Source organism: Pelmatolapia mariae, linkage group LG7, assembly GCF_036321145.2.
Source record: "Pelmatolapia mariae isolate MD_Pm_ZW linkage group LG7, Pm_UMD_F_2, whole genome shotgun sequence".
Taxonomy (NCBI): Eukaryota; Metazoa; Chordata; class Actinopteri; order Cichliformes; family Cichlidae; genus Pelmatolapia; species Pelmatolapia mariae.
This window is the reverse complement of record NC_086233.1, coordinates 18753439-18779507: the sequence shown is the minus strand read 5'-3', so window position 1 is coordinate 18779507 and position 26069 is coordinate 18753439. Positions and strand designations below refer to the sequence as shown.

The window sequence follows — 26069 nt, the reverse complement described above, 5'->3', positions numbered from 1 at the left end:
AGACCCCATCCCTCTTTGTTTTCATTAATATGACAGAGTTACAGGCTGATATTCTCCTGTTTCCTGTTTAAGTAGAAAATTGATCACTAAGATCATTTCTCTTGCTGCATACTTCACAGAGCAGGGAAAAATTGTGTTTTCCATTCATTCTTCATAATTATGTTTCTTGTGCTGCAGTCTTGTAGCTAGAAGGTCTGCAATATTCATGTACCCTGACATTATTTATGAAGTTTTTGTGCCAAAGCATCAGCATTTAAGAAGCAGGATCAGTGATACAATTAGTCTTTGCATTAAGAGCCAAACTGGGTAATGCAAGCTTGCTGATTTATCTGCCACTGGCACACTCGCAGTAAACATCAGCCAGAGGTTCCTTTTTCTTTTTCTTTCTGTGCAAATGACAATCTAGTTGATTTTAATTAGGCTGAAACAGCTCTATTTCTCTTGTCATTTAGGGACCGGCAGGGCCACGTGGGACTATCGGACCTTTGGGAGAGACTGGTCAAAAGGTGAGAGACCTCGCTTACAGACAAGCGTGCATTCATATTCCACATGCAAAAGGTCATGCTATTTATTTGCATGCACAAAAAGGGTGTTGTGAAAACTAAATGAATAAATATGTGACATCTGTTCTTCATCCTACCCCAGTGGATCAATAACGCTCTCTAATTTAACCAATCTGTCCGATTTAATCAGTCAGCTACATAACAAAGGGGTCTTTTTTTTCCCTCTCTCTCTCGCCTCTCTCTTTTGCCAATACATACACAAAAGTTGAGATATTATTCATATGAAATGGCAAAGAGTCATCTGCTGTTTTCCTCTCTTCATCTTCTGTGTATTTTCAAGGGTCCTCCAGGAAAAGTGGGTGAACCAGGACTTCCAGGCGAGCCAGGGGAGAAGGTGAGAGAATAATATTGTTGTAGTTTTAGCTGGGCATGCTCTATGTTTTTACTCCGTAGTGGTAAACAGGATATCAAAGTTTAAGAGCTATCTGTGTTTATGTGTCAGGGAGCCATTGGACTTCCTGGGAATATCGGAGAGCAGGGACTAATAGGACAGCGGGTATGTTTATCTGAATTATGCTGTACAGTCTTCTTTGTTCTTGTTTCTTTCATAAGCATAATATATTTATATATTTGTGTGTGTGTGTGTGTGTGTGTGTGTGTGTGTGTGTGTGTGTGTGTGTGTGTGTGTGTAGGGAGAGCCAGGTCTAGAGGGAGAAGCTGGTCCAGCTGGTCCTGATGGAACCAAGGTGAGATGTTTTTTCCCTTTCGTGATGTAACTGTCCTCCATGCTGTATTCCAAACCACAGCATTAGTTTTGGTGTGTAAGAGTGCTGCTGTCCATCGTGCACCTTCAGGGGGAAAAGGGTGACATGGGTCAGGAGGGTGACAAAGGAGAAAAAGGTGAAACCGGACAAAAGGGGAAGGAGGGCCCACCTGGAAGTCCTGGATTCACTGGTGTCAGGGTAAGTCACCTGTCTTTCTTTTAAAATTCATACACACACGCACAGACTTTTAAACCTCACTCTAAACCTTTTCTCATGGTAGGGTCCAGAAGGGAAGCCTGGCAAAATTGGGGAACAAGGCAAACCGGGGTCAAAGGTGCTAGAATCAAATAACCTAACAAGTATTCACAAATAATAACAAATACACAAATGCTGTGTGCTCAGGTATATTCTAACTCTTCTTATCCTGTACATTTAGGGTGCCAAAGGTAATCAAGGTCACCTCGGGGAGACTGGGTCAGTGGGGAAGACTGGACCGCCAGGTTTTGTTGGGCCAAAGGGTTCCAGAGGAACTATTGGTCATGTGGTAAGGTGGAATAGTAATGATGTAAATCACAAGCACTTTGCGTAATAATCCTGTAGTAGATAAAACAATTGAAGATGCAACACTTGTTTTCTATAGGGAGCTCCCGGTCGAATGGGTCAACAGGGGGAGCCTGGTCTTGCAGGCTATGAGGTAAGATTGTTTTGTTAAGGTTATACATCAGAGTCAGCACAATGAAGCATTTGTTATAGTTAGTTTAGATAATATGACTTTTTGCGACTTTCTTTGCAGGGCCATCAGGGACCTCAAGGCCCCATAGGGCCTCAGGGACCAAAAGGTGAAAAGGTACGCATTGCTCACTTTACGTGGCGTGCTTCTCTTAATCTTTCACTGTATCATAGGCCAAATCCTTATTGTGCCCCTGGAATAAGCTGAATATGTAACACTCAGGGGGCATTTCAAAAAAGCTTAAAATAATCAAGAAAGTTTGTATTACTCGAAAACATTTGGGTCAAATTTTTCTTACTTTTATGCTTAGGGTGAACAAGGCGATGATGGGAAGGTAGAGGGTCCTCCTGGTCCTCCGGGTGACATGGTAAGTCACACTTTCTCGTGTTTGTCTTCTATACAGTTGCAGAAATCATGTCATTTTCAGTTTATTAATAGACTTTGTATTGTATCAGGGACCTCCAGGGGACAGAGGAGAGAGAGGGGAGCCAGGTGATCCTGGGTACAAAGTGAGGACCATCCTTCCACTTGATTCTTTATAATATTCACTTGTGATTATCTGTTTTATAATCTGTTGTTATGTTTTAGGGGCAAATTGGTGTGGATGGTGAGCGAGGTAGACCCGGTGCTCCCGGACTGCCAGTAAGTGCCAAAACTTGTGATTTTCAGGCACACAAACACTAGGGACAGTCACCTAGTTTGTCTTTACATGCTTTCATTAACACAATTGTCAATTTCAGGGACATCCTGGACCTCAAGGGCAGCAAGGACCCAAAGGGGCCAAAGGAGATCAAGTAAGGATGGGAAACAAAAATGATGATGTGTGTGGGGTTCAAGGTACTCAGCGATATGTTACAGTTGGTCTACAGCTTGGGAAATGGGCCAGTCTGCATAATAAGTCCTTTGACATACAAAGCTAATATAAAATGCAACTATCAATGTACAATTTTTAAATGACATATTTGTAACATTTTGGCACTTTGGTGTAGGGAGGTGGTAGGATGGAGTACTTACTCCATTACTGGAATAAATAATGTGAACAGTTTTGCTAATAAAAACATTTATAGGATGCTAGTTCAGTGCATAAAAAGTAATTACCTCATATAAATGTGCATCATATTAACTCTATTTATATAGAGACATAAATAGCTGCAAAAAGATCAGCAGGTTTCTGCAAAAGTTGAAAAATTAGCTGATGTTGTGCATGATCAGAAAAAGTTACCAAAGAGTACAGTGCTGTGCAATGTGTGCTAACAACAAAAGATCATCCCAGTAAGCATTTAATATTACCAGAGATGGGTTTTAAAAATGTCAGTACACACCTTTAATAATTAATACCTGTTCAGTAACTGCACACTTAAAACTTTCTATCTCTTATTCTTAAGGGTCAGAAAGGCAAACAGGGTCAGCCAGGACCAAAAGGAGCCAGAGGACCAGAAGTAAGTGACTTGTTTTCGTACACCCACAGCAGGTTCATTTAGTGTTTAATTAAAAAGAACGTTTTTGCAAATTATCTGTCTAGAAAAAATGTGTTTTTGGTAAAATAAATTGTCTTCATTGTCAAGTAAAATGAGCTTGAATGATGCATTTCACAGGATTTGCTGTAGTTATTTGATAAGCCTGCTCTGCTCTGTAGGGTGTAGGTGGTCCTCCTGGTCCTAGAGGTGTGGTGGGCCGAGAAGGTCAGGAGGGTGTACCCGGGGTGGATGGAGTCCCAGGAAAAGATGGCAGTAAAGGAATCCCGGTGAGATGGTCAAGGAAATCATATTATTCATTTAATTAGTGGCCATTAAATCCTGTTTCCATCCAGGAAATGAGTTTCACAGATGCCAAATAGCCTGATGAATTTGCTTTTGAATTTTGTCTTTTTAATGCCACTATCAGGACAAAACCTTGTTTATTTTATCAGCTCAGTTAAACATGTTCTTCTTTCTCATTTTACCTTCTCAAAATGAATCTAGGGAGAGCATGGTGATGATGGGGAGGCTGGTGTTCCTGGAAAAGCTGGCTCGCGTGGTAAAACTGGCGTTCCAGGACTCCCAGGAGATCAGGGAGCTTTTGGACCAAAGGTAGGAGGGATGTTCTTTTCAATTAGCAATAGCTACCTCAAATAAGGAATATACTAGTACAGTATGACAGCCTTAATAAAAATGCATTCATTCATCCATTCAGGGTGAGCGGGGTCTTCCGGGTCAGAGTGGACCTCCCGGAAAAAGAGGCTTCAAAGGTGGAATGGGATTGCCAGGGCCACAGGGCGACAAAGGACCTAAAGGACAACCTGTGAGTGTCAGCAACAGATACAGTAGTATGCATAACAAGGAGTAGATGTTGAGTTATATTTAATTTTCCTTTTAAATTAATTCTTCATTAAATTCTCACTCAGGGTGACACAGGAGAGCCGGGTTTTCCAGGAGTTCTGGGAGTTTTTGGACCAAGGGTAAGTGTACAACAAAACACTAATAAAATTTTCCACACATATTTGAGGCAGTTCATTTACAGTGCACAGTCATTATTATCTAGATGAGGACAGAATAGTGCAGGTAACTTAGACAACACGTGACAATGACATTGATTAAGTCAGGAAAAGAATGAAAAGGAGGAGCTCAGATGGGGGTGGGTTACAAAGCGGCTTGCAGTTGCACAGCAAATGCAAACTCAAGCAGCATAAACAGTACGCCCTTTATGATAATTCCTAATTGAATGCATTGAAGGGTAAGCCATCATCTGATCTGCCAGGACTTCAGCTGAACTTGACTTGGTGCCCTGTGTGAACTAACACTACACTTGATTTGTTGTTCAGGTCTAGACCAGATGTTGCAACTCCTGGCCCTCACTAAGCTGAAATTGTTGGTGCTTGCACAAGTTTGTGTTGTGTACTATTATAAACCTATAAATCACATTTTATACAAACGTCTACATTCAAACGTTTTATACAAACTAATGTCAGCTGATTTGTGACTAATCATGTGACATGGCGGGGAAGACCACTATAGCTCATTTTTCCTAAATTCAATTCAATATTGAAGCCGTCAGAGCTTATCCAGTGTTCTGAGATGAAGCAAAATCTATAGTCAGAGATAGGTTAGTGTAAACATATGTTTTAGGCCGAACTGACAAAGTGTGTAATGGCTGTGTGTAAACATGCATCACTTTCAGGGGCCTCCAGGAGACTTTGGGCCAAAGGGCATAAGAGGGCCAAAAGGGCCCCAAGGATCATTGGTAAGTAACATGATGATTCAGATCATTCTGATAAAAAGCTCTGGAATGCTCATCCTTTTTTTTTCTCCTTTAGGGTAGACGAGGAATTGTTGGTCCCGTAGGAATTATTGGTCCCAATGGAAGAGCAGTACGTTTTGTACATGACAGAAGCTTTGACATTTCTCTGAGCTGATGTCTTTCAGCATACTCACTGGTTTATGTACACTTTACAGGGTCCTCGAGGACAGAAAGGCAATCGTGGCGAGACTGTGAGTTTTCTTTGTCTTTTATCATATCTATCACTTGTTTTTTTCCATTTGTTTACATTAAGAGTGCAAAAAGCAGAGTTGATTGCAATATTCAGGCTAAAAATATGTTTTTCTCTCTCTGAACAGGGAGCTCAAGGTCCAAGGGTATGTTTGCACAGCATTGTCTTTCCCTCCTGTTACAATGGATTTTAGTTTTACTGTGGTGACTTGAATGACAAAAAGTTAATATAGAAATTATGTTCTCTTCCCTGTTAGGGATCTCCTGGACCTCGTGGACCACCTGGACGTCCAGTAAGTTTTTTTTCCCTCAACGTTTAACCAAATATTATTTTCCAGCTTGCATGACACATTGCCTAATGACCTGTTTTTTATTTCCTTTAGGGTCCTACAGGTGTCCCTCTGTCATTTGTAAGACATGTTATATTTGCTGGTTTCATTACACCCGATATGTGTTAAAAGATACAATGTCACTGATTAAATTCAAACTGGGTTTTTTTGATGTAGAAAGAAGATGGTGTATTGTTTATGGATTTACCCACCCCACTCAAGACTGAGGTTAGTGGAAAATGCTGATAGTGTTTCCCCGTTGTTATACTTTATAATCTGTTGACAACTTAAAAGACTCTTGTGTTTTTAGAATAAGCCTGTGATGGACCTGCCGATGCTGGACCAAGGTGCAGAGATCTTCAAGACCCTCCACTACCTCAGTAACCTGATCCAGAGCCTGAAGAACCCACTGGGCACTCGGACCAACCCTGCCCGTATCTGCAGGGACCTGCACAGCTGTGAACAGAAGTTAAATGATGGTGAGAATGGTGTACACGGCACAGAGGGTGAACAGTTTTGTGAATAGATAGTCGAATGATCCTAAAACATGCTTTTATTTTCAGGCACGTACTGGATTGACCCCAACCTGGGTTGCACGTCAGACACAATCGAAGTCACCTGCAACTTTACTGGAGGTGGACAGACTTGCCTGAAACCATTAACAGTGTCCAAAGTATGCATGAGATAGTAATATCCCCCAGTTTCCACAAAATTACAAAATCTTGAGAAAGGTTACACATAAAACAAACTTGTTAACCATCTCCTTTTCTGTAGCCAACAGTCAGTGTTGGTCGTGTTCAGATGAACTTCCTCCACCTGCTGAGCTCAGAGGCCGTGCAGCACATCATCATCCACTGCCTGGATGTCTCTATTTGGAGGTCAGCTGAGGATCAGCCTGTTAAACAGGGGTCTGTGAAATTCAAGGCCTGGAGTGGAGAGGTGTTTGAGGTGGGAGGAGAGCTGGAGCCAGAAGTCTTGGAGGATTCCTGCTGGGTAAGACTGAGATCCAGTTATCTTGTTTATTACATGTTATATCATTACTGAATTTCAAGCATTCAAAGCATACCAAAGCATAAAAAAGTTGCTCTAATTTTGATATTTTCAATATTTCAGATAAAAGATGGGCGCTGGCACCAGACCCATTTTGTGTTCCACTCCCTAGACCCCACACTCCTCCCTGTGGTTGACATTTACAACCTGCCAAAAGCTAGTCCCGGCTCTCATTACCACCTAGAAGTGAGCCCTGTTTGCTTCCTGTGAGACTGTGTCTTCAGAGCAAAGACGGATGGAACAAGATACATTCACATAGGTGGAGAATGGAGCAATCTCCAAACCAACCAAACCATGGCCAAACACTGTCCAAGCAAGAAGATGCCACCAACCCCCAAACAGATCCTGCTTCGCTCTGCCAAACTCCCTGGACTGCAAACACAGAGGGAGGAAGCACAGGGACCTCGGGCTGGAGCAGGGGGCAAAGAAGGGCTGAGAAAGAACAGGGCAGTTCTCGCACTACAACCTTCTTGAGGCTCTTCGAAAAGGATCTTCTCATATACGCTTACTTGGAGAAAATAAAGGCGCTATGCCACAAAATCTCTCCAGAACATTTCTAAGTGAAGGGAGACAAAGGCCAAGTTAATCAGTGGACATTATAGTAACTTATTTTTGTATACAGTCTGTATACTGAGCGTACTTTTGGGGGGGAAATACCAGAAATTTATTTCTGCTAGAAGAAAAGAATTAAAGTAATCCGGATTAGTTCAATGTACATATTTATATATATGCTTATAATTAACTTTTATACCTGTATATCTTATGTAAATTAATAATAATAGTAATAATAATAATAATAATAATCTTTAAGTGCAATAGAAAATGAGAAGATAATTTGGTGTTTTAAATCTATATGGAAGGATTTGTCAGGGGTGCCTTTTTTTTTTTTTTTTTTGCCTTTGGTGCTCATCTTCTCGTGATCCGGCATAGGTGAATCAATCCAGAGGGAGAGTTGTTTGCTTAAATTGAGCAGAAGTCACATTTATATTTGTTTTACTCCATTGGGAGATTTCCCTGATGTGGGAAACACCCAGTGGCACACAGTCAGCCCTCAGTAAATTACATCCAAAGCCACAAGCCAATACCTATCCACAGGGGGTATATTAAATACTTACTGGACCAGATGCCACTGATGATTAGGGAGAATTTAGATGGAGATTAGGGGTCAGGTTTAGGGAGACTATGGAGCTCAGGTTCTCAGTAGTGTTTCTCTAACTGTGGAGTGTCCTTGCTTCTTTATTTATCATTTACAGTAAAAGGTAGGTGTTCTTTTTAAATCAGCATCAGTCATAAACCTCTCCTACCCCACCTATACAGCAATCTTTAGAGGAGAACTGAGCCACATGAGAGAGTAGTGTGAATACAGGAATCCAAATCAACCTCCATTTCTAAGCCTGTCCTCTCTCTACTGCCTGGTGCTAGATAAACTGTTTAAGGTGCTAGCCATAGTGCTGTATTTACACCACTGTGCAAAAATATCCCAATGTTTATAGTGTTTGCATGCTTAAACAAATCAAAAAATATTGCCATAGCTGTATAATGCACTATAATAGCGATATCCCATCTAGCACTACAGAATTCCCTTAGTCAGTCATCTGTCATTTATGCAAATGTGTTCAGTGTTGCAATTGTAGGTGTATTAGAGAGCTTATTACTGGAAAAAAAAAAAAAACATTTCTGCTTTTGCATGCCCGCATAAATCTCAGCATTTGAAGTATTTTTTAAGGCTAAAATTGTTTTCTCTGTACAAAGCCCCTTCTCTCCCACAGCTGTATGTATTAAGTGTAGAGACACACTAGTGGAGATAGTTTTTACTAAATGATAATAATATTAATAAAAAAAACATTTCTTTGATGTAGCTGGACACAAATGTGTATAATTGTGTAAACCTTGCTGTATACAATGGATCCCCTCTTGCTAATTTAATGTTATTTAATGTTGTTAATGTGGTTGCTGACTGAAGCAAGTTTCTGTTGGTTGAAGCAATACTACTCTTTCTGACAACTTTCGAAAAATCAGTTATCCCAACTGGTCTTGGAGTTTATAGATTTGTTTTATGTGTAAATTTGGGACTCCAGAGAACAAATTTATTGCAATGTTAATTCTTTTATTTTTGTAACTTTTTTTCTGTTATGTTCCTCTATGATAATCAAACATGTACTGTACCAGGATTGTGCTATACTATCACTTGTGTTTTTAAAGAAATTATACAAATATGTGAATTTTATTTTCCTTTTCCTTTTGTAAATCTGTTGTAGACATTTCAAGAAGCTAAGAATACCTCACAATTTTACGCAGGACTTGGACAGACGGCTTTTTCTTGCCTTTATAATTCAAATCTGTTTTGGAAATATCAGCCAAATGCAGCGAGTAAGTCCTCGAACTCTGAACAAGACGGTTTCTGTTGCCTTCATCGTTTCTCTGTCTACTCTTTAGTCATTGTTCGGTGTCCATTTGTTAAATAAATACTTTTAATTTGTGTCTGGATTTTTACTTTAACCATTGGCCATAAACTGTGATGCAAAACATATTTTACTTATTTACCAACCTAATAAAGTTGCAAAAATTTGTGGCTTTGACATACAGTAAACAATATCGACACTCTATATCATCAATCTATATGTGCTGAATTATAAGGACACAAAGGCTTTTCGGGCCACTGGTTGCACAACTTAGCTATAATTAAACACATAGAGCGTTTCAACATTGCAATATGACTCCAGACGGGTGTAACTTTTTCCACAAGGTGACACCGTGGTGAGTTGATTCATCGCTCACACCTGAGTAGAGGCCTTCAGGATCCTAAGTATTGGAACATGGACACCATTTTTGTCATTTTACCTCTGGACACGGTCTTGTGGGCAGTGACTTCTCTGGACAAATTAAAAAATAACAAACTGATAAATTTTTTTAAAGACTCAAAGTTTTCCGAACGGAGAGTAACATAAATCCAAATGTAGGGATTGTTTTTAACCATGATAATCATGGTTTAATCATATTTAATACATCATTTTTTAAAGACCTCTACATCATCAGTGTGTATGTGTTTTGTTTTTAAGAAACCTAAATGAACTGCACAATTATTGATGGCTCAGGGTTTACAGCTTTAATACTTTGATGCAATTAATTTGTAGTCAGTGACCATTTGAAGTCTGGAACTCACTGAGGGCATCACCTCCGTTCCTTGAGGTTTGAGGGAATTTTTCTCCGCACAGGCCCAACCACAGCATTTCTGCCAGGTTGAGCTCTTTGACTGAAACATTGCACCACCTTGATTCTTTTCTTCTTCAGCCAGTCTGTTGTAGATTTGCTGCTGTGGCTTGGACCATTGTCCTTTTACATGACCTAATTCCAGACAAGCTTTAGCTGTCCGACAGATGGCCTCACATTTGACTCCAGAATACTTTGCTATACAGAGGAGTTTGTGGTGCACTCAGTGACTCCAAGGTGCCCTGGACCCATGGTAGTCCAAATCATCACCCGTCCACCACCATGCTTTACAGTTGATATAAAGTGTTTGTGTTGATATGCTGTGTTTGGTTTTTACCAAACATGGTGTTATGCATTATGGCCAAACATGTCCACTTTGTTGTCATCTTTGAAAAAGACATTGTTCCAGTCATTTTGTGGTTTGCACAGTTCAGATGCAACCATGCAAACCTCAGCAATGCTGCCATGTTCGTTCAAACAATCACTACAATCTTCTTCTCACTGCACTGCCTGCTAACTAAAACCTCTAGAGTTTGAGATGTAGTTGTTCAGGTTTTTTGCGGTTTCTCTAAAGATTGTATGGTCTAACTTTGGGGTAAATTTGCTGGAACTTCCACTCCTGGTAAGACTGACAACTGCCCTGAATATTTTCCATAATTGTTCTGACTGTAAAATGATTTGGAAATAACCTTACCTCACAGACTGATGGGCAGCAATAATCGCTTCTCTTGTCATAGATGATATTTTTTCTCCACGGCATTATGTGAACACACACCTGAATGCTCCTCATCAGCAAAATGCCAAAATGTTTGTTTTTATAGAGGTGCTCACGCCTTTGATGATCAGTTAATCAAATACATTTGATTAGCAGCACCAGGCTGCTACTTACCCTCCTAATTCAATGGAAAAAGTGAAGGTGTATTGAATCTCACACCACTTCTGTATTTTGGCTTAGTGTTTCTTAAATAAATAATTGGCAAATGGACTGGTACGTATATACCAGCCTTTATTCAATTTGAGCATTCACTGTGCTTCCTACTAAGTCTCATTCACCCAATAACATACACATTCATACAGTGTTTTTTATCTATATCTATACACTGTTTATCTAACATTCACACACTCACACTTTGATGGATGCAGTACTTTGCCCAAGGATGCTTCAGCATATGGACAGGAGGAGCCAGGGAGAGATCGGTAGATGACACCCTCAATCACCTGAGCCACAGCCGCCCTCATTTTAGATAATGACATGATAATACCCATAAATATGTTCATGTGAGATTGTAATTACTCAATTTTAAGACCAGCTGATGATCAGATGATTTTTCTATGTCCACATATTTGAAACCTTAGAAGTTAAAGGGATTAGTTTATTTTGGCCTCCAAATCCAGAGCAAGTAGTTCTCTGATGGTGGAAAAACGTTCTTCACTAATGCGCTTTAAAAGAAAAGAAAATAATCTAGTGATTTCTAGTCCATTTTGTGTTTGTATGAATTCACCTCAAAATGTGAATGAATAACATAATCCAAAACAAATGACACGCAAAGAACTGAAAGCCTTTAGAGATTGAGCTATAATAATAATAATAATAACAATAATAATAATAATGAATACAGCCTGAAGTTTTGGATTACACCACATGCTGTCGCTATTGTTCTCTGATTTATTTCATGTGCAGCAGATGTTTACACAAGGGAGGGCATAGATGTTTTTCAGAACTTGCATGGACGATAAAATACAGAGACTGAAGCCATTTAGGTCGTTTAACTAAATGTTGTAATTAGCCCACTTAGTGGAGCAAATGTTAATTATGCTGCGGCATCAAGCAACACACCCGGCGTCCCACTCACCACACACACACATATAAATCATCCTAAAGGATGTTTTTACCATCCTAGTAAATATGCGGAAACACAAACACAAATCTGTAATCTGGTTCATTTCCTTTTGGAGTTTAGTAAAATTAGTTTAGTCTTAATGCGCTCTCGGGAAGAGAAAGCGCCAGCATTGATCCAAACTTACAGTTTTAGATCAATGCTGGCGCTTTCTCTTTTGGATCAATCTTGGTAATGATCCAAAAGTGGAAGTTTTGGATCAATACTAAGTCAACAGGATACGGATTATTGGGTACTATAATTAAAAAGTCGTCTTTTCCAACAATGGAGTTATCGAGCACAGAAATATACCTTTGGCTGAATGACAGTTGAAAAAAACACCCATCCAAGCTGACAGCGTGTGTATTTTTGAGCCTTTATGAACCTTCCCACGGTGTTTGCTTTGGCCAATCGCTTTGTCTCTTTATCCACCCAGCTCCATGCTGCCTTTCGACCAGCTCGAAAACTATCCCCGCTTTGAGGTCATTAACAATAAGTATCTTGAACCTAACTGTATTTTGAACTAATGTTAACATGGAGCTTAAAATAAGAAGAAAACACAGTCTGGCTTGTTGTAACTTTACATCATAATACTAATCATTTCGGTGTATCACAGGCTAGGTTTCGTTTCAAATATTTCCTACAGCGCCTAAAGGCAGCACCAGTTTCCAACGTGCACAATGGTGACGTTTACCATATCATGATGGCGGTAGCCTGGACTATTTTGAATTCCGTCCCGCTTTTTGAACTTTACGCTGCGTCCAGTCGGTAAAATGATATATTGCTTTGGCGAGAACAAACAATAAGTGAACCACAATTATGGATTCCGTCGTGGGGGACGATGTGACGCTCCCCGTTGACATCAACGGAAGGTAAAACAGTCAACAAAAGCTAGCGGGCTAACGCTAGCGTGTATGAGCATTACTGTATGTTTTAGCTCTTCTGAAAACAGTATTTTACATAGTTACCGCTGCTTGGGCCTGCCTGTGCGACCAAAGCACTCGAGTTGTATTGTTTTAGACACACAACGATACTAAATGAAGTTCTTTAACAGTCGTCTGCGAAAATGTCTTTGCTTAGCTTTTATTACTGTAGGTTTAACAAGAAACGTCTCTTTTATAATTTGGGTGTAGCAATATTAGGCCATCTTCTATTTAGGGGATCATACGTACATGTAAAATTATGCTTCCATGTTGTAGTAGCCATCTGTAATATAGATTTGATTATGAAAATGTGCTGGGGAAATAACGGAAACAAAACAAAAGCTACTAAATATATAACTGCCATAGATAATTGCTATATACACAGTTTTCCCACTTTAAGTTGCTTGTCCGTCTGCAGCAGGTCATATTGACATACACACTATTTGGAAAAATACTACTCATATAAACAGTTAACATCGAAGTCCATTAAATGCGTACCTAACGGTAGTAACGTTTCGTTTAGCTGGGAAGAAAATGCCAATAAAGGAGGGGGGCGGGGGGTTGAATTGATAGGCTGTGAACACTGGTCCAGAAAGGATGCTCTGTACTGACCACTGCTTGTGGCACGGTTACAAATCATATTCAGCTCTGTCGATGTTGCTGTGATGTTGCCGCGAGTGGCAGCACGGCGTGTTGAGCTGTCATGCAGAGAGTGAAAGAAAGCGGAAATTATGAGAAGCACTGTCAGACTGCATCAGCGGCGTCTCCGCCACTATTGTCACAAAATGAGGAGTTAACATTTTTATATTTATTTCCTTTCCTTTCCTTTTTTCCCGCGTGCTCTCCGTTACGTGGAGAAAGAGCGTGATTGTGGTAGGTGAAGCGTTCATCATTAGCTTTGCTGCACTGTGCTCTTCCTGGGTAGTCCTGAACAATGTAGCTAGTTTACAGCTTCTTTTTCATTCTTACAGATAAGCTAGTTTTCGCATCTCTGCCTTAATGCGTTTAGTGTCCCCTTGTTAGTTTCCTTTTTAAGGACCTGGCACAGCTTGTGTTTGGTGGAAAAGCTTTCATCCAGGTGGTAAGCGTACCTCAGTAATTCAAGATGTCAGCTGATATGTGTGGTGTGCATATTACTTGTTGGGTAATTCTGAAACCCGACTCACTTTAGTCTTTTAGTTTCGAAATTGTGACCTTGCTCGACTTAATGTTGTGGGTCTTTTTTAAAAAAAAAAAAAAATTACTGTACGTGGTATTGTGAGCTTAGCCGCGTTCATGATTTTCAGTAGCAGCTGAACAAAGTGAGAAAAAGAGGAAGTCACTGTTTACATGCTGTTACATTGTTTCCACTGGGTGCTGGAGGGGTTACTACAACTGAACCGTTGTCAAAACTCTGTCAAAAACACTCAAAGGGGTCAGTGTTAATGTCTTGGCTTCTTTATGGGAAGGTTTAACGTGAGATGCTGTCTTTGGAAGTTGTTTTACGTGTTTATGGCTCTTGCTTTACGCTGTTGCTGTAGAGTGCTTCCTTTGCATTTACACAGGAAGGGGTTTTTCTTGGCATGTGAAACCTCAGTGATGCAATACTTGTCAGCAGAGTTTTACCGACCTTCAGTGTGTTTGTGGAGGGATACTGTGTTCCTTTTATCCATGCACACGCACGTCAACAAGCAGTATTTGACCGATTTGTTTTCTGGTTGCTGAATTGCATCAGCTGTGATTTGCTATTCTAAATTATAATAATAATAACTATTTTCAGTTGACGTCGGATCTTCGTTTAATCACTGTAATGTACCTGTTTAGGCTTCCTCAAAACAAAGATGGGAAAGAGCAGTGTCATTGTGTTTGAGTCTGAAACTTTAGAAGCAATAAACAGCCTATTTATAGCAGGGACATTCAGTCTCCACAGAGTCACAGAAAGCCTGGAAAAGGACTGAACCTGGACAAAATATTTTAATGTCATATTTGTCTGATAAGAGGCATTGCATGCAATAATCTAACATGTCATTAAGTGGGTCTAAAACGCATTCCAATGTAGTTTTATGGGTGAATTGTAAATCGACCCAGGGGAATTCAACGAAGAAGCAGTAGCACTGTGTTTTTTAATGCAGAGAGGTTTTGGAGGAAGTTATTCACCGCTGAACTTCATGTTATTCCATGCAAAGGTCAGGGTGGAGGAACATGAACCTGGGCCCAGATAGTTCATGTTTCTGTTTATGCACATGATAGTTATTGGTATGCCCGGTTGTGCTGTAGCTTTGCATTCCTGGTTCCAGATGTGTGTGTTGCTGGTGTTTGGTGTATTGTACTGTGTCAGTGAGTGACGCCACCGTCCCATCACTGTGTGACGCTTAGCTGATCTGAGCCACAGTGCTCTGCTTGTGCACAAATAAAAGCCATCTCCATCCATTGGTTTCTCTGTCTTCCTGACATTCTGTCTGTCTGAACATGAGAGCCAGGCTGCCACTGGCACATGGTCTCTCTCTCTCTCTCTCTCTCTCTCTCTCTCTCTCTCTCTCTCTCTCTCTCTCTCTCTCTCTCTCTCTCTCTCTCTCTCACACACACACACATGTCTGGTTTGCTATCCTCGTGGGGACATCCCATTGACATAATGCTTTCCCTAGCCCCTTACCCTAACCCTAACCATTAAAAATGAATGCCTAACCCTAACCCTTACCCTAAACCTAACCATAACCTAATTGTAACCCTGACAGTAAAACCGCATTTTGAGTGTGAAAACTGCTTTCAACCCCGAGGGGACCTGGATTTTGGTCCCCACGGTGCAGAAAGTCCCCACCAGGATAGTAAAAGTCAGATTTTGGTCCCCACCAGGATAGTACGAACCCGTACACACACACACACACACACACACACACACACACACACACACACACACTGAAAGGCAGCTCTACCATAGTGGATGTAAATAAGGCAGAGAGTCATTCTTAAGCTATTTATGGAGCATCCTTAGGGCTCAGTGGAACTGGCCAGCGTGAGTAATGTGTGAACACCATGAATTTGTGTTTTTCTGAAACACATGAATTGGTGTCTGCTGTGTTTGAGAGCTTTAGTTCTTCTTATTTATTTTTTAAATATGCATTTTCTTTGTTAAATATGTTGGGAGTGTGACAGTGATATTTAGTCAGATATTCATAGTGACTCGGCTGCATGAATAACAAATGATTGTGTCCCCAGCTGCAGGCTGCCTGACTCCATAGGTGCTGAAGAATTTTCTGCAGACAGCATGTCAGGTACAGTAAGATTCTCTTTTGTTCTCCTCCCTGTTCATGTTTCATGCTCAGGTGTGTTCGTCTCATGTGTATTAATTAATATCATTGCTGTCACCCACCCCATGGCTTTTGTTTTCAGAGCTGCGATGAGGGAATAGCCGGATGATGATAATAAGCTAATCCCATTTATACTTTCTTCTTGATGTATGCCAAAAATATACACAAAGTTAGATTTATACACGCAAGCCAGTAAATGGTTAATTTATAGATATAGGTCAGCATCTGACCTATATTCCGACTGTTTTGCAGTGCTCAGACAGACACAAACAATCACACTGTTTTGACGACTGGATAAAACGACTGTTCCTGTTAGCAAATGTTTTAATATCTGAAATAAAGTGAAATACATTTTTTCAGCAGCACCTGCAGATGTTTAAACATCACAACAGTTTTATAGATGAATCCATAGGTTTGGATAGGCTTCCATATTTAACTGACTTTTGAACTGAAGGTGCAGCTCTCAAAACAAACCGTATTCCTAAAATGATAAGGCGCCGTTACCTTTTATTCACTTAAATGCTTGAAAACAAATAACAGAAATAACTCTGGCATGTACGATATGTAAATAGCAGATATTGCAAATGTTTTTTGCAGCTAGTAAAGGATTTTTTTTCCAGACTTTTTGTGCACATAACTTCATGGAGTGATGTATTCATGTTCAGGTTAGGTAATTGTGCAGTCAAACAAATAAGCTTAAGCTTGTGCTATATTTATGCTAAACTTTCAGTTATATAATGGCTTCTGTGATGTTTTTTTTTTTAGTTTGACTGATTGGATGATGTTTGCGTCCAGATTTTGCTAATACTTAGTGCACAGGACAGGTGTTGAACTCCAGGCCTTGAGGGCCGGTGTCCTACAGGTTTTAGATGTGTCCTTGATCCAAAACAGCTGATTCAAATGGCTGAATTACCTCCTCAACATGTCTTGAAGTTCTCTAGAAGCCTGGTAATGAGCTAATCATTTCATTCAGGTGTGTTGACCCAGGGTGTTATCTAAAACCTGCAGAACTCCGGCCCTCGAGGCCTGGAGTTCGACACTACTGACTTAGTGGATTCCTTTCTTCTCTCTGTCTGTGCAATCTTTCTGGTATCACAAGTGATCTTTTTTATGTAACCATACTTTTAGTCATTATGCAGTCTTGGAACTCAACTGTCTCCTAACTTGGCCTTTGGGGACCGTGGCCAGTGTTTTGGGGCTTCCGCTGTAGCCAAATATTTGGATAACAGATATTGAGTTGAAGCCTTCCTGTTCCTTGCCCCGATCATTGTTTACCAATGTAGAGAAACTGTAAATAATCTAATCAGAAAGATAAATGACTCTGAGACAATAGCTGATAGTTTAGAGATAGCATTACATTCAGAATCTTACAGATTCGTCTGTTTTCTTTTTTTCCTAAGCTTTAATAATTCTTTCTTGTTCGCTGTTGGTGCATCAACACCAGTAAAGTGTGAACAGGTCAACTAAAGCTAAACCACTGCACATTAAATATGCACTAATATAGGCTGAGCATTAATATCAGCCTTGTTGACTATACGAATGAAATGACTTTTGCCTTTGGCAGCAGCCAGTGTTTATCTGAAGGTCACATCAATTTTGTGCTGGCTCTGTGTTCAGAAATAGTCTACAAAAGAGCTGAAAGGCACAAAAGAATTTACCACTGAGCATATCCCTGTTACATGCATTTTGCAGCGAAACTGAAGGTTTCCTTGTCCTTTCTGCCCAGAAGTTTTTATCCTGTCAGAAAGCTTTTCTCCTCCAGAGCTTTTCTTGACTCCCACAGTTTCCCTTAACTGCCATTTCTTAATGACAATTCAGACAGAGGAAATTGCATGTTGAACGCACTTTGATATCTTTTTTTAGCCTTCCCCTGCTCTGCAGACATCAATTAACTTCGTTTCACATCTCCATTCAGTTTTAGAGGAGTCCATAGTTATTGAGTGTTTATCAAGTCTTGGAGCTGTCCACAGCTTTCCTAATAATAAATCTTTATTAGGAAATGAATGGACGTTCTTATGAGTGGATGGATACCCACAATGTCATAAGTAGTATTTCATTTGGAGAAAAAAACCCCTAATGAAGTAAACAGTGCATTAATGTTTTAAGAAAGCTAATTTAGTGTTATATCTTACTGCAAAATCCAGTAAAATAAAGCTCGTCCTGAAGTATATTTTTGAATGAACTCCTGAAAATGTCAGAAGAATCAGGTTGGAACTAAACCAGACTGTGCATGTGTGAAAATAGCTAATGGTTTTACCATAATAATAAACCCCACTATAGAGCTTCAGAGCTATGTTTTCATTGAATACACTAGCATATTCTGGAGGCAACAAAAATCAACATAATTTCTCTAAAATTTTGAAGTAATGTGAACATAAACAAGTAAGTAGTACTTTAAGAGTGATGTGTGACGGAGGCTTTCTTGTGAAGCAGCAGCAAATGATGAATCAGGAGTTTGTGTTGTGAAATTTGTTGTTGACTAGTGTTACATGATCAGCTGTAAGCTGTTTCAACTGGTCTAAACAGGGCAGCTCTCAGGGAACTCGTCCATCTCTGATGCCTGTGCAGTGAAAACTCCTTTCTGTGTCTCTTATCTCTCCAACATAAACAGAGTGAGGATAAATGTGAAAGCAGCAAGTATGACTTATTCTTGAAAGCAGGAGAGATTCTTTGAGCTATGCAGCCTATACTTGCAGTTGTGACTCATTTTAGTAAAACTGCTTTCTTGATGTTTTTACAGCTCCATCCTTCCCTGAAAAAATGTCCCCTGTTAAAGCTCTCACCATGAAGGACTATGAGAATGTAAGTGATTTCAGTCAACTTTCTGTTCTGTATGTTGCATATAGGTTATGTGGTGATACTGTCTTCTTGCAGTAAGTTGTATATTTACAGCTTTTTAACGAGTAGCTTCAGAGAATAAGCTGTCTGGATGAGGCAGTCAACTTTCCCCCCTGTACAACAAACAGGATAAAAACCTGATTCTCCATTCAGCCGAAAACCAAACCACATTGACCATTTAAGGAAATTTAGTGATGCAGTTTTTGTGCAGAAGGAGGAGGAGGAGAAGGAGGATAGAGGTGGGCTGAAGTCAATATTTCAGCATTTGATTGGAATGCTTGCTTGAAAATTTCGGGCCCGTGCTGTCTGGCCTGCATGATTAGAGGTTTTTACAAAGGGGTTCAGAGTTCTGACTCCTCCCTTTGACTGTCCACCCAACCCCCACTACCAGATGTATGCTGTTCTGAACCTAGAGCACAATGATGCACAGTCTACTTCACACACATAAGCATTTTTAAAATAACTATACACACACGGCCCCTTTCCGCAGTGTAAACATGTTGGGTAGCTTTTCTTGATAAATGAAGTGCTCATATTTCTTCTTTGAGCCCAATTCTTTCTCTCAACTTGTTTTCTTTGCATTTAAAATAAATCAAGGAAATGCAAATTAAATTGCAGCTAGATGAAGGTTAGAAATGCATCAGTTGTTCAACTGCCTGACTGCATATTTATGGTTGTTTTTTTTTTTACATTGATCCCCAGCAAATCACAGCTCTGAAGAAAGAGAACTTTAACCTGAAGCTGCGCATTTACTTCATGGAGGAGCGCATGCAGCAGAAATGTGACGACTCCACTGAGGACATATTCAGAACGGTGTTGTATTTATTTTAGTGTTACAAAACGTGCATTACTCTGAATGTCTTACATTTGTCTGACACCACTCCCTGCAAAGCTTCATGTGACTCAGTGTTTCCCCTCAAGTTCGAAATGAGATCACAACATGAGCAACAGCAGCTGGATTTTATTCAGCCAGCATCTTGCATTCATGACCTTGGAACAGCTGTCTTGTCTTTTTTCAATTATTATTATGGTGGCAGCTTTGTTTAAGTGAGCACATTTAACCCAAAGTGTCATTTAAAAAATGTCATCTTTAAGAGGGAGCTTCCCCGGCCTTGTTTTTGTGCTTTGGTGTTTGAGATGACTCCAGATGGGAGGTTTTTACTGAAATTTTGTCTGTTTATAGAATATTGAGCTGAAGGTGGAGTTGGAGTCTATGAAGAGAGAGCTCGCAGAGAAACAAGAGTTGCTCGTGTCTGCATCGTATGTGTCATTCTCTTAATTCGGTTTTTTGCTAGTCACACATGATGCCATTTAGACCAGTGTTAATTTTGACAGTATAATTTTTTGATTGACTTTTAGTCTTTTCACTAAAACATCACTTAGTTTTAGTTATAATTTAGATCACTGCTGATTTGATCACTTCCCAACTCGTCCCGCCTTTTGACACAACTTAATTAGTTCTGATTGGATCTTGTTTCTTTTTGATAATTTACCTGGTTTTTATTTGTTGACAAAAGTGTTAGTACTTTTGTTCGCGAAATAGTTGTCGCCCTGTTTTTGTCTGAAGAAAAAAAACAAAACATTATCAGTCAACAAAATTAACACTGGTTCAGACATGCATAAATGGCAGCACAAAGTAATGCGAGTCAGCATTTAAGAAATATGTAGGCTGATAAACTTATTCTTGTATGTGACTGCTCATCAGTAAAGCGCTGGAGAGTCTGGCTGGCCGAGAATCGGGAGAACCCCAGCGTGTGAAAGAGCAAGCTCAGAGGGAGATGGATGCACTCAGAGACGCATTTAGCAAGAGGATAGCTGACCTAGAACAGGTGAGTGACATTATAGCGCTAATTTTCAAATCCTGATATTGCAGTTCACTGTATATATTTCGTTTGGTTCAGTGCTCATATTAGCCAAATTGTGTCTGCTGTTAGTTTCACTTGTTTTGGTGATAATTGTGTTGCCTTTTGTGTTTTTTGGCATTTTTGCATCATGCCAGTGTTTACGAACAGCAGAGGAAGAGGTTGAAAAGATGGCCGCCATCGCTGAGCAGGAGAAACTTAAGAATATAAACATGGAGAAGCAGCTCCAAGCCTTGGGTCCACCCAGCACTTTAACCACTGGTCCAGTCCTCAGCCCCGTCCAAGATCTGCAGCAGGTTCTGCAGGAGAAAGACAAGTAGGGACAAATTTAAAAAAAATAAAATAAAATAAAGCAGACAATGTGTATATACAGAAAAATATATTTTTGGAGAAAGACCTAAGCATTTTCAACATTTTCTACTCATCCCAGTATCATTGAGCAGCTGAAGATCACTTTAAAGAACCAGGATGCTGTGATCCATCAGAGAAACAGCAGAGACAGGCAGACAGATGCTCCATCATCCGACACTGTTAAACAGCTATCTGCTCTTATAGCCGACAAAGATCAAGAGCTTAAGGTGAGAAGCTTACATGTTCATAAAGATGTGAAATTTAAGAGGTTTTTCTCAGTGATGCCTCAGAGATCAGTTGCTTACTGGTTTTGTGCATATATTCAGTTTTTGTCATTTACAGCAATAATAGGCTACTTAAATACTTTTAAATATGTTTACTTAGTTTCTACACTGCTTCCAATATGAAGCAATATTTAAGTGAACTCTGACTGTTTTTCAGGCACTAAGGGACGAACTTGATAGAGAGAGAGATAAAACTCAGCCGGACCATCAGGTTGGTTCTATTTTGATACAGTCACTCTAAAACTTTAAACTACCTCAAACTACTCTGCAATGGCACAGACTGCTGGTTGGCTACTTAGAATCTCTTTCCTGTTTTTTGTATGATTCTTAAACTTTTTTAGAGCTTTCGTTCTTCCTTTGCTTCTTGGTGTAATGGTTAACACATTTGCCTTACACACCAAAAATCCCCACTCATAGCTCAGGGTGGTCACAAGATGTTGTATTACTAACGCTGGTTCCAAGCCTGAATAAACAGGAGGGTTGCATGAGGAAGGGTATCTGCCCTAAAAGTCTGTGCCAGATCAAAACATGCAGATCCAGCTGCTGTGGTAACCCCTTGGGAAATAAGAAAGCAGCCAAAAGTACCTTTTTTTGCTGTATGTGTTCCTGCCTTGTTATTTTGCTTTGTTGTAATAGGTAAGCCACACACAGAAAGCTTTTTTTGTTTAACAGTCATTTCATGTATCAGATCATTTAAGCTCACAGAAGCTTTTCTCTGCATCTGTTGCCGGTTTGAAAATGTGTGTCTAGGATTTGTTTGTTTTTTTTCCATATTTTTTCAATTGAATTCCCTGCTCTAGTGTGAAGGTGTTATTACTTTTGTTGTAGTATTTCTGACAATTTCACAAAAAAACTTAAGCTTCATTTAAAAAGCTGAAAGTTTGCATCTAGTAAAGTGTAAAAAATGCATCTGTGTAGTGGCTGGTTGTAAAGCCTTTGACTAATGATGCTACTAGTACTAAGTTGACACTTGCTTTGTTTAACATTGAAATGTCAAACAAAAATAATTAAAGTGATGTATTTTAGTGTTGCACAGATGTTAAATATCAAATGCATATTTTATCCATTTAGAAGCAATGACTGCGTAGAGAGAATGTGTCTCATTTAATCACAGTGTTGTGCAGGCTGCTGTTTTGCTGACGTGTAAAATAGAAAGCTGTTAGCTGGGCAGTGTCCATGGTTCCTCTTTAGGCGTTGGCGTAAGACTCGGGCCATAGGGTTAAGGCTGGATTAGTTTGCTGTCTGAAGACGCTTCCTCCGGGGGTTGTTATTGGCTTTCTTTCTTTAGTAAGTGGAAAAATGGTGTAGGCAAGAGGTGTTCATGAGCTGTGGCTAAACAGTTGAACATGCTCCATTCATTGTAAAGGATTTTGCAACACTGGGGAAAAACCTGTTTATCAGGGATGCTTGACAGATTTTTGTAAGTTAAAGGTGTAATGGAATATTGCAAAGTAACAGTCACCAGAAAGTACTCTGTAATCTTAAATCTTCCATGTACTGCCAGGAAGGATCAGCTCTATCAGACTGATTGGCTGATGCCATCACTACCTGCTTGATGCCAGCTTTTGTGTCTGATGCCTTTTTTAAGGTATTTGGGAGAGTGTTTTCTAGAGATGGTCTGGCATGGGCCCTAACACAGATCACTGCAGCAGTCCTAGAGGATTTGTTGATTTGATTGCATGCATGAGGGAGAGTGGAATAGAGGCGGGAGCGGGGATTATTGAGGCTTAGGGCTTACAGTGCTTTGCTCTGTCTTTCTCCTCTGTGCTACGCTTGCTGGTGTATTGAGAGAACATGATAGATGGCTCTGTCTGGCGAGCTGATGGCCATTAAGTCACTAGACAGTTGGTGTGTCAGTGACAGATTTCTTGGACTCAGTTTAAGTGGGCGAGTGTGGAAGATCTAAGGTGCCATGAGGGATCCATGTCGCATATGTGGTGTCCGTTTGGTGGGAAGCCAGTGTCGCTGGATTTTCAGCTCATCGGGAAAGAGGAAGCTACAAGTCATCCTGTCCCATGTGCTGGGGAGAGAGGTGACTCGTGACGGGCATGGAGAGTTCCTCTGTGGAAAATGTGTGTTCCGGTTGGAGAAGGTTGTGCAGTTTGATATAAACATCGGCAAACTGCAGGAGGAACATGGCAATCAGATCCAAAAGCTGCAAGCAGAGAAGGAACACCTTATCCAGTGCATCGTGCACATCTACAACAAAAACAACCCAGAGAGCAGTGAGAGGGAAAATGCAAGCTCCAAGGCTTTGCTCAGTTCTTCTGGGGTCCGCAGTCCTGATGATGAAGCTGCATGTCAGGTGGCTCATGAAGGACTGCAGTTCCGGGAAAGTTGTTATGTGGAGAATCGCATGAGAAGGTGTGTGAGTCTGGATAGGATTGTCAGTAAAGGGGCATTCTCTGGACGTTTGAGCTCAAGGAGCAGTAGGCTGGGATCAGGGGCGGGGCTGGAAAGCACTATGAGAAGTTTTGGGCTCCGGGGGACACGCCACCGTTCTCAAAGTATGTACCTTGACCTGATTCAGCGTAAGGGAACCTTGGCTAGACCCGGATTCAGCCGCCGCTCCACATCACTGCAGTCACTGAATCGAGAGCTTTCCTCAGACACCCCGACAGATCCTCCGCTCAAACGAAAACTGAGAGAGGCCAGGGTGTTTTTTGCAAGGTATGGGGCCACTGATGACTCGGGAGGAAAGGCTCAGGCCAGAGCACTGCTCCAAAGATCCTCAAGTCAACCTTCGGTGATCTCTGACCTGATTCAGGTCCTGCGCTGCATCTCAAAGCAGCAGGTGTCTGCCCCAGCAGGATGTCACATCCCTGTCTTGAAGAGGTTAAATGCTGGCTCTGTCAGCACCCGAGCCAAGCGCAAACATAGAGAAGTAGATCTGAAGTCTCTGCATGACCTTTCAGAGGAATTTGATGATGAATACACTCCTGTCAGAGTGAAGGTAGTTCATTTCAGTAATCCCACCATCTATGCAAACCACTGTAGCACTGGTAATGATCTGTCCCAGGTACCTTTGTTGATAAACATACTTCTCTAATTCATTTCTCCTGTTCTGTTGTTTGTGTGTTCTCTTGCTAAGAAGAAGAGTGATGTTAATCAGTTGGAGTCGATCAATAAGCTGCTGACGGAGGAGCTGAACCTGGTTAAAAGCACCAGTGAGAGTCTGGCAAAAACCCTGGAAGATTCCCAGAATCAGAACAAGGTAGTTTACATGTTCCTCTATTAAATATTCCTAAATTGTATTGATCTATTACTCTGTATGAAATCACTAACTGCTTCATGTCAACAGACCCTGTCAGTGAAGTTAGAGGAGAAGGAGAATGAACTAAACTCTGAGAAGAAAAATGCTCTAAAGCGAGATAAAACCATCCAGGGACTCACTCAGGTCCTCAGAGAAAAGGAAAAAGAGGTAATTTATTACTTACTTTGTTATTATCATTGTATCTCTTCTCTGTATTATGCAAAGTTTCAGGCTCAACCTTTCTGTCTTTGTATTGCAGATTGCTGAGCTGTGTCATGAGATTGAGGACAGAGATGATGCTTTAGCCAAAGCTAGAGATGCAGCACATAAAGCCCAACTGCAGAAATACCAGGTATGTTATATACACCTTTTTATATAGAACCAAACTTTATACAAAGACATTCCTCATAATACTGTTACCACAATGTGTCCCCTGCTATATATGTGCCTTAAACAGATAGAAGTCAATATTTTTTTTCTCCTTCAGGGAGCAGAGGAACACCAAAACCTATTAATGGAAAAGCAAACAGAGCTGGCCCAATTACAGGGGGAACACCACACCAAGGTGCTTGAAGCCCAAAAACTGCAGCGAGCACTGGATAGGAAGGAGCAAGAGCTGGCTGACTTACAGCAGGCAAAGGATCAGCTTGAGGTGGAGTTGGAGGACCTGCAACAACAGAAAAAGAAAGGAGACAAAGCGCTTAATGTAAGATAGGAGGATGACAGGGACTGTCACTCACAGTATCCACAATAAAAGGAGCAGGCATTCTAATCGTAATCGTTTTGTTGTTGTGTTGTTTTTTCATTATCTGTTTAAATATTGACTTTTGTGTGACATTATTATAATTTCCTCCACAAGGATTTAAACAATCAGCTCAAAAAGCTGAGTGGGGAGATCGGGGAAAGGGAGAGTGCTCTGGAGCAGCAGTACCAAGAGCTGCTGGACCAAACCAAAACAAAGTTGCAGGCCCATGAGGTCACCATCCAGCGTCTCACATCCACCTTGGCTGATAAAGAGCAGCAGCTACAGGTGACACATCATCACTAAACATATGCAGACAGACTTTAGCTCAAAAGATAAAAAAATGAGTTGCTTCCTTTTTTACTTAGCCTAAGTATGTGTAAAAATTGAATTTTAGCTCATTACTGCTGTTTTGCTCCTCCTCTCCTCTCCTCTGCTCTCTTTTTTTCTTCTCCTTCAAAGAGCCACCACACATGATAAAACAGAAATCATAGGAGAGCAGTTAGCTAGCAGTAAAGCCTGTCAGCTGGATTATAAGCATGTCATGAAAACAATCAGAGCCAAAGAGAAGTTGGTGCTCCAAAGTGACATCCAGTTCTTC

General features: G+C 40.5%; 2 protein-coding genes across 10 annotated transcripts in view; both read left to right on the top strand.

The window, feature by feature from the left end:
* Window positions 1–7534, top strand: part of col27a1a (collagen, type XXVII, alpha 1a) — a 64288-nt gene extending 56754 nt beyond the window's left edge. The window contains exons 33-61 of the mRNA XM_063478253.1: window positions 453–506; window positions 844–897; window positions 1006–1059; window positions 1196–1249; window positions 1358–1465; window positions 1548–1601; window positions 1704–1811; window positions 1908–1961; window positions 2061–2114; window positions 2308–2364; window positions 2453–2506; window positions 2586–2639; window positions 2738–2791; window positions 3383–3436; window positions 3634–3741; window positions 3959–4066; window positions 4170–4277; window positions 4381–4434; window positions 5154–5216; window positions 5290–5343; window positions 5429–5464; window positions 5591–5608; window positions 5720–5755; window positions 5846–5872; window positions 5969–6019; window positions 6102–6270; window positions 6355–6464; window positions 6566–6784; window positions 6905–7534. Of these exons, the coding sequence (XP_063334323.1) occupies window positions 453–506; window positions 844–897; window positions 1006–1059; window positions 1196–1249; window positions 1358–1465; window positions 1548–1601; window positions 1704–1811; window positions 1908–1961; window positions 2061–2114; window positions 2308–2364; window positions 2453–2506; window positions 2586–2639; window positions 2738–2791; window positions 3383–3436; window positions 3634–3741; window positions 3959–4066; window positions 4170–4277; window positions 4381–4434; window positions 5154–5216; window positions 5290–5343; window positions 5429–5464; window positions 5591–5608; window positions 5720–5755; window positions 5846–5872; window positions 5969–6019; window positions 6102–6270; window positions 6355–6464; window positions 6566–6784; window positions 6905–7051 (2175 nt within the window). The 3' untranslated portion in view covers window positions 7052–7534. The remainder of the gene's footprint in view (window positions 1–452; window positions 507–843; window positions 898–1005; window positions 1060–1195; window positions 1250–1357; window positions 1466–1547; window positions 1602–1703; window positions 1812–1907; window positions 1962–2060; window positions 2115–2307; window positions 2365–2452; window positions 2507–2585; window positions 2640–2737; window positions 2792–3382; window positions 3437–3633; window positions 3742–3958; window positions 4067–4169; window positions 4278–4380; window positions 4435–5153; window positions 5217–5289; window positions 5344–5428; window positions 5465–5590; window positions 5609–5719; window positions 5756–5845; window positions 5873–5968; window positions 6020–6101; window positions 6271–6354; window positions 6465–6565; window positions 6785–6904) is intronic.
* A 5102-nt stretch (window positions 7535–12636) lies between these two features.
* cdk5rap2 (CDK5 regulatory subunit associated protein 2) overlaps window positions 12637–26069 on the top strand; it is a 31889-nt gene continuing 18456 nt past the window's right edge. For 2 of the 9 annotated variants that reach the window (XM_063478246.1, XM_063478243.1), the window contains exons 1-6: window positions 23013–24426; window positions 24565–24687; window positions 24775–24894; window positions 24986–25078; window positions 25214–25432; window positions 25586–25756. In XM_063478246.1, the coding sequence (XP_063334316.1) occupies window positions 23386–24426; window positions 24565–24687; window positions 24775–24894; window positions 24986–25078; window positions 25214–25432; window positions 25586–25756 (1767 nt within the window). In that variant the 5' untranslated portion in view covers window positions 23013–23385. Of the gene's footprint in view, window positions 12801–13846; window positions 13933–15821; window positions 15844–16046; window positions 16103–18878; window positions 18941–19678; window positions 19790–20159; window positions 20237–20681; window positions 20806–20975; window positions 21155–21268; window positions 21417–21630; window positions 21685–23011; window positions 24427–24564; window positions 24688–24774; window positions 24895–24985; window positions 25079–25213; window positions 25433–25585; window positions 25757–26069 lie in introns of those variants that run through there. The other 7 variants (XM_063478247.2, XM_063478248.1, XM_063478249.1 and 4 more) reach the window with 6 other exon arrangements.